This window comes from Musa acuminata, chromosome BXJ2-4 (genome assembly GCF_036884655.1).
Source record: "Musa acuminata AAA Group cultivar baxijiao chromosome BXJ2-4, Cavendish_Baxijiao_AAA, whole genome shotgun sequence".
Classification (NCBI taxonomy): Eukaryota; Viridiplantae; Streptophyta; class Magnoliopsida; order Zingiberales; family Musaceae; genus Musa; species Musa acuminata.
In genome coordinates this window covers 27,113,143-27,122,500 of record NC_088341.1, presented here as the reverse complement: position 1 = coordinate 27,122,500, position 9,358 = coordinate 27,113,143, and the positions used below count along the sequence as shown (strand labels likewise).

At 37.9% G+C, this 9,358-nt stretch overlaps 1 protein-coding gene across 1 annotated transcript; it reads right to left on the bottom strand.

Moving 5' to 3' along the window:
- Positions 1 to 4,609: 4,609 nt before the first annotated feature.
- On the bottom strand, positions 4,610 to 8,725 carry LOC135586830 (hydroxyproline O-galactosyltransferase GALT6-like). Its single transcript, XM_065104361.1, has 7 exons — positions 7,667 to 8,725; positions 7,202 to 7,431; positions 6,829 to 7,116; positions 6,625 to 6,753; positions 6,345 to 6,518; positions 5,597 to 5,704; positions 4,610 to 5,023 (listed from the first exon to the last, which is right to left on the bottom strand). The coding sequence occupies exons 1-7, from the start codon at positions 8,538 to 8,540 to the stop codon at positions 4,817 to 4,819; spliced, it is 2,010 nt and encodes a 669-aa protein (XP_064960433.1). The 5' UTR covers positions 8,541 to 8,725; the 3' UTR covers positions 4,610 to 4,816.
- Between the last annotated feature and the right edge of the window lie 633 nt (positions 8,726 to 9,358).

The window sequence follows — 9,358 nt, the reverse complement described above, 5'->3', positions numbered from 1 at the left end:
ACTTCAATCTAGACAATTATTATAAAGCAAATCAAATATTGTCCGGCATGTCATTGGTTCATCGACGCTTCATCCGAATCTTTAGCGCAACGTCCTCTTTTGCAGCCTATTACCCAATCGGCCAGTTGACCTCTACAACTCTAATATCCTTAGCGTAATTTCCACTCTTCTTGGCCCGATGCCTGAACTCATAGCCCGAAGCCTTCTACTAATATGTCGACCGATCCTCTGGCTCGACATCTAATCTTCTGACATATTCTGCTCGGCCCAACATGATTTTTCTTGCTTTAATTGTCTCTCAAGCTTCCTACGTCACTCAAAACATAAATCAAATCATAAACACTATCAATTGGTTTCATCATCAAAATTTGAGATTCAACACTTATTGGATCTCATCCATAGGATCCAATAACTCAGGGGCTTATTGGATATCCAATAAGATAGGGGTCCCGGCGGATATCTCATATTTGAACCTCTACTTATCGTAATGCCTACCATATGTATGTGACCCTCTAGGCCCAATATCGAGCTGGCCGTGAGTCATACCTGTTAGAACTCCTTCTGGCTCAATGAATTATTATCTCTATAATAATTCACTCGACTCATCGACTGCGGATGTACTAGGCTACTATGCCATAGTCTCATATGATATAGGAGAATCCAATCCATTGGACCTATCTGTCCTCAATTATCGTGTACATATAGTCCCTCATTCATCTAATATCCTAGAGATCGTATACTGGGCACGGTGCTGTCAGATACATACGGTTTCTACTCGAGAATTTCATGCTCCTAGGGCTTGTTTAAGTTCATAAAGAGCTCTATTTAACTTGTATACTTTATCTTCTTATTCATGAATAATAAAACCAAGGGGTTATTGAATATATACCTCTTTTCAAGAACTTCATTAAGAAATATTGATTTGATATCTATTTATAAAATTTTTCATTTCATTTGAGCTGCTAGAGAGATAAGTAATCTTACTATCTCTAGTCGAGCAACTGGTGCAAATACTTCTTCATAGTTAATCTCATATTGTTTATCATTATTAGTATCAATCCTTCGAGTCACATCATATAGCTCCTGAATCAGTCTTGTCCTTCTTATAATCGGACTTCTTGAATCATGTGACCTAGCTGATCTAGGTGATGATTCTGGCAAAGCTACTTCGGTGTTTGTTTATATTATATCATCCTCTTGTGAAGCCATAGTTTTCTTATGCTGCTCATCACTTTTCTAGTTCCAAATCTATTGTTCATCAAACTCAACATCTTTTGACATCATAACTTTATTTGTGATAGGATTGTAGAGTTTGTAACCACTGGATAACCTAGCAAAATACATTTCTAACTTTTATCCTTCAATTTTGTTCTCTTTTCTTATGGTATTTTATCAAATGTAACACTTCCAAAAATTCTCAAATAATCAACTCTTGGTTTTTGTAAGCTCCATGCTTCTTTTTGGTGTAACATTACCAATTTGCTTTATCGGAAACCTGTTAAGCAAATAAATTGCACAAGCAACAACATCTCCCCAAAATTCTTTAGGAATTTTTTTTTCCTTTAACATGCATCAGACCATATTAAAGATAATCCATTTTTTTCTTTTTAAGACACCATTTTGTTGAGGTGTGTATGGCATGATGAATTGATGTAGAATTTCATTATTTCTATAAAAACTTTCAAATTTATTTTATATATATTCACCACCCCTGTTCTTAAATATTTAATCTTACAATAACTTTGTCTTTCAACCAAATCCTTAAATTCTTTAAATTTATTTTTAAAAAAAAAATTTTCTTTTAATATGTAAACCCAAGTTTTGCCACTATGATCATCAGTGAAGGTAAGAAAATACCTGCTTCCTCTAAGTGATACTGGATTGATAGTGCCACAAACATCTATGTTGACTAGATCAAGTCGATGTCATGCTTTTTTTGTTCTTTTAATTTTGAAATGTTTTCTTTCTTGCCTACTCATGATACATACTTCACATAATTTTAATGGGCGATCAATTTTTGACATTCCTATCATTATATTATACCTCTCTAGAAGTTTCAAAGCCTCAAAATTTAAGTGAGCATATCTAAGATGTCATAGTGTAGAAATATCCTCAATATCTATTTTAAAATAATTTAATTGATATTGATCAAAAATACTTAAATATAGATGAAACATTCTATTCTTTGTTATTTTCACATGTGATATCAATGTTTTATTCTTGTCACGAATTGAGAGAGTCATATCTTTCATCTCAATATCATAACATTTTTCAAGTAATTTCCCCAAGCTTAAAATATTATTTTCATATCATGAATATAATAAATCTGAAATGCATAATTCTTTACCATTATTTTTACCTTTGTCTCTTACTGGTCTTTAAGATAAATCACCAAATGTTGTAGACGAAGTTTCTTTACTTAATCAACACCACCGAATACTTTTTGAAGTATTTCCCAAGCCTCTTTTGAAGTATTTGCTTGAGCGATGATCTCGAATATTATATCATCAAGCTCTTGATAGATCATGAACAAAACTTTTTTCTCCTTCCTTCTATCTTTGAATTGCTTTTTTGCTTTTGCATTCATTGCTCGTTGGACTTGGTTCAACATATTCATCTTCTACAAACTCTCATACATCTTGGGAGCTTAGAAGAACCTTCATTTAGATGCACTATATATCATTTTTTTTTTTGTCAATCTGATGATCTAAATTTGGATGGTACTTGGGGAAAAGACCATAGCTTAACCTGGCTCTGATAACAAATGTTAAACTTGATAGAAAAAAGAGATAGAGTTATCAAACAAAGGAAGAGTAGGATAAGCTTTAATCTTCTATATTTATCTGTAAGGACTCTTTATATTTTCAAAAACTTTATTTATTTTATAACCCAACGGGATTTATATAGTCCCTAAAGATACATTACGTAAATTATATTTAAAATGAATCATTCTCTTTCAAGAAACACTTTCAAAAATCAATAACCAATTTGAATTATCCTTCGTAGACATTTAATTTAATTTTTTTTTATATAATGAATATCCCTCTTGAACTATTGCAATTTGATACAATGACACTTGAACTGATTTAATTCCAACAAAAGCAAACAAATGAGGCACACTAAAAGTCAAATAGCCTCTAATACCTCGACGATAAAACCATTGTTTATGACTAATTACCTTGGCATATATTAAAATTAATTTCATGAAGTATTCAAAGATGAAATCAATTAGTAAGAACAACGATGCATGAACTCCGAGGATGAAAGGATGCATATATTGCTTCTCTTCATATTCATAAAATCTTATCAATATGGGATATATAATTTTCTTTAGTTTCCTAATATTTCAATGATATGAGATTAACTATTTGGATTTTTTTTTTTTTGCTAGTGAACTATGTAAAAAATATTATTTTCTTAGTTGAATTAAGAATATTTAAATTTTTATTAAAAATAATTTTAGATACTCCTAATTTCTCATCAACATCTGCATGTCTCCTTAACATATGAATATAACATCTTAAACGATTTCATCATTTCATGAGACTATGTACATAATCGTTTATAAACAAAAATATTTTTTTATCTTTCATATTAGCTTCATACATTCAGCTCAATATTTTCGTTTCATTTCAGGTATAAATTTTTTATATATTTTTATTTTTCAGATATAAACTTTTATATATATATTTTTATTGTTCAACACTCAATTCGATAAAGCATGGCTGGTTTATGATGTACTTAAGCCTCCAGCAGCTAGTTTACCAATTATTTAATTGCAGATATTATTGGAAAAACATGTACTACTAAAAAAATGTCAATTTTGGGTCATAAGCTAATGATAACTAAAGCAATCTAACCAGCCAAGATGAAGACATAAAGAGGGGTCACAATGTGCTGGTGAATGCATGCAAGTCCTCTTCTTTCCTACCAAAGAAGAGAATATTCCTTTTCCATGGCCCCTTCCAGCTAATTCCCCACAAGTTTTGGGTTGTACAAATAGATTATTCTCTCAACTTCAATCAAGAAAGGTTGCTAAAATAATCTTTGCCATCTAGCCCAGAAATCATGACCACAATTTGCCAACTGTTGCCAATGAAGAAATAGCTAAATGGACAGTTCTTCTAGAGTTCTTGTAATGAGCACATGTTGGAGTCAATGGTGGTGAACAACCTACCTTTCAGCAACAAGTAAACAAATGGCTTGTACTGTTGGGCAAATCCGTGTTGTAGATGCAGAAGTCTGACATAAATAGTCAGTTGGTACCAAAAACAGCCAAGCAGTTGGTCCATGGCCTGCAAAGGAACAGGAGAAAAGCCCTTAAGTTCACATAGGAAGAACTAAGTGAGTCTTTGACTTGAGTACATGAGGAAAAGAGCAGACGGCAAACCAGACTTTGGAGACTAGATGAGGAGCAAAGATAACTTTTGCCACAAGCCTCGTTGTTCACAACTGGCAGGGAGCACTTGCACAGACAATGGATCTTATAAACTTTGCCAAAGATATGGTAGAAAAATGAGAATGGGAAAGAAAGTGATTTATGGATCCACAACATGAAACATCAGCATACATATATTATCTCGCTCTAGAGAGATAGATTTGGACAATGTAGCTCAAGAATCTTTCCATCTTTTTCGTTTCTTTTACATGTACAAGGAAGTAGCTGAATAGCACTTCCCCACAACACAAAGAGAATAAAATAATGAACAAATCTGGAAGGGGCGTTTGAATCAGATGAAACTCTCCTTTTATGGCCCTCGAGAAGGGGCCTGTTATAGCTACAAAATTGGATTCTGAGCTGCCACTTGCACCAGTATCATCTCATGTTGCAACAGTGAGGTTTTCCTGCCTGTAACTTCTCCCACATGCACATCATCTGTCTCGGAGACTGGTAATGAGCCGTGTAATAATCATTAATGCAGCCGAACTGGCAAAACTTGAGGTTGTGGACATACTCCACAGGCTTCCTATTGTTGAAACTCTCAGTCCACATGCCCATGCTCACATCTTCCATCTTGAATAACTGCACAAAAGAAAACTTTTTAGAGCATCTCAGAAAGTCCTAAAGCCCAAAAACCTAAACCAATCTTTGTATGTATCTGACAAAGAATTATGTTTTCCATCTCCAGTTATACAAAATGGTATAAGTCGAATCCCCTTAACATCATCCACTTCAACATTTATAACATTTTAAAGGCTTGCAATTTTATGGATCTTACAGCCGCGCATTAGAAAGTACCATCTGTTCTCTTTTGCTTCTTTCAAGAGAAAACTTTTTGTAATGTATGCTATAAAGGCCTGAAGATCATTAGAAAAATTATGCTATTTAAAGAATTGAAATTTTTGTACTATTCCCAGAAAAAGAAGAAATATTATCACTTCCAAGAAATATGAGAGCCAGTGAAGGACAAAAGGCCATTAACTAGTTAGGTTGATAAGCATGCATGTGTTCGTGAACTTTTTTCTTGTTCTTCCATGTCAAACAAACCAGTGCTACATCAAATCTTTTTAAAATAACACAAGGACAATCTAGTTTAATTATGTGAATTATTAGTCTTAGAAATGATGCATTAAGATACAAGTTAATGGATCTTACTCTTAGTGTATGCTTCTCAAACTCCGAAATCACAAAATGTGCAATGTCAGCTGATACAACATAGCCTGGACCATTAGCATAAGGCGGATAATCCTCCTCTGGCCATTCCTGAAGCACAAAGTTGATATTACTTCACAACCTTAAAATAAAACAATAAGCATACTGCTTCATAGCCACATAGCCAGAAAGTAAAAACATATTGGTAGTTACAAGGAAGAAAAGCACCACAAAAATCAGAAGATTATTGGGTAAGAATTGCACCATTGCTACAAGATAAACAATATATTCTGTTTTGTCGTCCATTGAAACAAGGAGTAGCACAATAACGTAAAATAAGACATGCTGATAACTGATAACTACGCAATCAATTGATGTCCATAGGAAACTATGGTTCACAATTCACAAGAGTTTAAAGGTATGCAGTAATAATATGGATAATTGTATTCTACAACGTTTTTCCTTTTTTAAAGGGACATACAGCCAGATGGAACAATATTTATCGGCATACTTATGGTAGATATGTTTAAAGCGAAAAGTCTTGTAACCCAAAAAGAAGAAAGTTTCCAGACTTGTTAAAAAGATTACTTGAGGAAAATAAACTATAAGATGCTAAAATTAATTGAAACAGAGATGCAACCAAGTAAAAACATACATATACTCTTGTCGCAGATATGCGGAGGCTTGCTTAAATAATAATTTAAACATATCTACAAATTAGTAAAAACTGTATACAGTAGACAGCACATACCTCATATGTGACTGCCCACTTTCCAGAACGCAAGGGCTTGTGGTAGTAATTAATATTCCCTATATAAAGGCTTTTATCAGCTGGAACTTTCTTTACTTCCTTTAGAACTGAGTCGAGTCTTACAAATGTGTCATCATCACACTTCATTATATACTTGGCAGATACTGTTCGAACCTATTTTGCAGAAGACAAAAGCAGAAAATGATTAACAACTACTGAGATAATACAGTACCAGCTTAAGCAGCTTAATCTCAACATTCATTAGACAAGATTCACTTACCCCATATTCGCATATTGCAATTGTCTTCAGCACAACTAGATCATAATTATCCATGAAAGGCACTATAACAATGTCCCCAAAGAACTCTGCCTCCTTCTTTAGCTCCATATTCACCTCCTTTCGACCATGCTGCCAATATTAGAACTATCAGATTCTGAACCAAAAACATAGAAACTCAAAGCAACTTGCAGCTGCAACAATTACCAGAGCAACAAAGAACCGAGCTACCACATTTGACGATCTCCTGACTGCAGACATCCATGATTTTCTCACAGCCATGCGTTCCGCAAAATGGTTTCCTGCAGAAAGTATGCCGATAAAGAGTTCGACAGGCTCATCAGTAAATGGAGGAGCCTGCCACTGAGCAGACAATTCTAGATGCCGTTGTGGGGCAAAACTAGGATGTGTGGAGGGCAATGAAGCAGCATATATTGAATCAATATCAAGGTCACCATTCAATGACAGTCCAGTGGCATCCTCCAGAACAAAACTCTGTAGGCAGGATAAGGTCTTAGATCAGAATGTAAGATATTGTTCAGAGGCCAACCTAAGAGAGAACTTTTCAAGCTTAACTTACAGTGCGATAAGGGAAGGATGTTATATGCTTCCCATCAACATTCACATGATAACCTTCTAAACCGGCACTAAGCGTTAGAACAAACAACTTGTCTTCTACAAATGGATATGGCCAATCAAGTGAGACCTTTGTTCGACGAATCAAACGGCTGAACCACCATGACATCTTAGATTCCTCCACCTGGTTATCATCATCACGAATCCATTTTTCACACTTCACCAGCCCATCAACTGCATTAGAACCTCCATATTAGATTCAATAATAAAAGAACGACTGAATTAAAAGTAAAAAAGGCATTCACAACGCTAATTCACATGCTCTCAAAATGGACTTTCTAAAGTTCAAATTAAATAGTCAATACAAAACAAGCCACAAGAAAATTAAAAAAAAAATAATTGCAATAATATTCAGAAGCTCAAAAAGGGAATTAGATATTTTTGCCTACGAGTACGCTAGAAAATATACCAGTCTCCTCATCCGCCTTGGACTTCCAGCCCTCACACCGCTGAGGTGATCCCCACTGCATGCGATAGCAAGTATTCTGCTCAATCACCGGCTTCCCGCTCCAATCACCCTTCAATCGGGGGTTGAAGTGGAGGATCCTAGGCGGATCTTCACCATCCACCGTCTTGAGCCCCTGCAGCTCCATCATGAACTGCGACACCATAATAGCCTGTTCACCTTCCTTCAAAGACGAAATCTTTGGGTCATATTCGGCGTGCGCCCGGCGCGGCCTTGCCACCAGAGTAATATGGGAACCCAACGTGAGCCCACAGGGGAGCACCAACACTCTCCCTCGCTCCTGGAACTCTGCGCCCGACAGCATGATCGAGTTTGGGCATCTCTCCTCTGCCCGGCTCTCTTGCAGTGGTGCCGCTGCAGATGGCGCCGGTGAAGCTTGCAGCTCCTCAAAATACCTCTTTCCCACCTCCCACGCGTCCCTCGCCGACTTGTGGAGCTCCGAGAAGGCTCCAATTCCGCTGGCGTTGAGCTCCATCAGCGCCAACCCAGACAAGGCCGGCAAGCGACGGCCCCGCCGATCGGGTGGCGGCCGTCGCTGGAAGGGAGCGGGGGAGGACTGCGCCTGCCGATAAGGGAATATGAAGGGGCGAACCGGTGCATACTTCCCCTGGCTCTCTTCCTCGCTGTCGAGTGCGACCCGGCGGGCGACGACGTCGCTTCCGATAAGCCCGCCGGCTCCAGGCGCGAAGCGGCGGGATACGAAAGGGAGCTCGCAGAGGAGTAGGAAGGAGAGGTAAAGTAGCCCTACAACGAGCAGGAACTGCACAAACCTCTTCCGACTCACAGGAATCGACGATTCCAGCTTCGATCTCCTCATCGCTCCACCTCCGGCGCCTGCTCCCCGCTCCAACCAAGGATCGAGCCCGTGATCGATCGGGGCACAACAGCGCGCCCCTCGCGAAACCAAAATCGCAACCCCGAAAGGACCAGATTGGCTTCGGGGGGAAAGAGAAGAACCCCAGCCCTCGTCGCTATCCCTAACCCTAGAGAATTCGGACCAACATGGACGACGAGAAGAGAAGATATAGCCGTTTGAACCTTCGAGGTCCGTTATTTTCTTTTTTCTTGACCAGCCTAAAAATTCGAACTTTTAGCTTTTCTATCCACTGAATGCCTCAAAAACAGCAAAATCCATAGTAACCAAGTAACAACACTACACGTCATCAACACCGCGTGAGTGCCAGTCTCGTCTTTGCTGCGCCCTGATGTTCCCTGTCGGTGCTAACTTTTTGTTCGAAAAGAAATGGTCAAAAAAATAAAACACCGTGTCAGACTTGTTCTTTGAATGACAAACATGTGTGTCGTTGCAACGGCGCGGGCTTTAATGCTACTAATTAGTCTCCGAGGCCGAACACGACACGACTGGCAGCAGTTTAGTCGCTGCTCGACGCGTTCGTCACGCTTAAGCCGTAAGCAACAAAAAATATAAGCACTCCATGTATGACATTAATTATAATTTTAGGTCAACTAATAGTCAATTAGAGAGCCTAATCAACAACTCTTTGGAAGGAATGTTTGTTAGCAGGGAGGAGCGGGACCGACTGCCACCTGGCAACAGCGAAACGCGGATGGGGGCGGCGGTGGCAGGGCGTCGGCATTGATTGGTTGTGGGCCCACCAGGAATTGTCATTTAAG

Bases quoted from the DNA above. Each gene is read 5' to 3' on its own strand.
- LOC135586830 (XM_065104361.1), bottom strand. From the start codon at position 8,540: ATGAGGAGATCGAAGCTGGAATCGTCGATTCCTGTGAGTCGGAAGAGG. The intron at 7,432-7,666 runs GTATATTTTCTA...GTTCTAATGCAG, and splicing joins CAAGGCGGATGAGGAGACTG to TTGATGGGCTGGTGAAGTGT. The intron at 7,117-7,201 runs GTAAGTTAAGCT...TCCTGCCTACAG, and splicing joins CATCCTTCCCTTATCGCACT to AGTTTTGTTCTGGAGGATGC.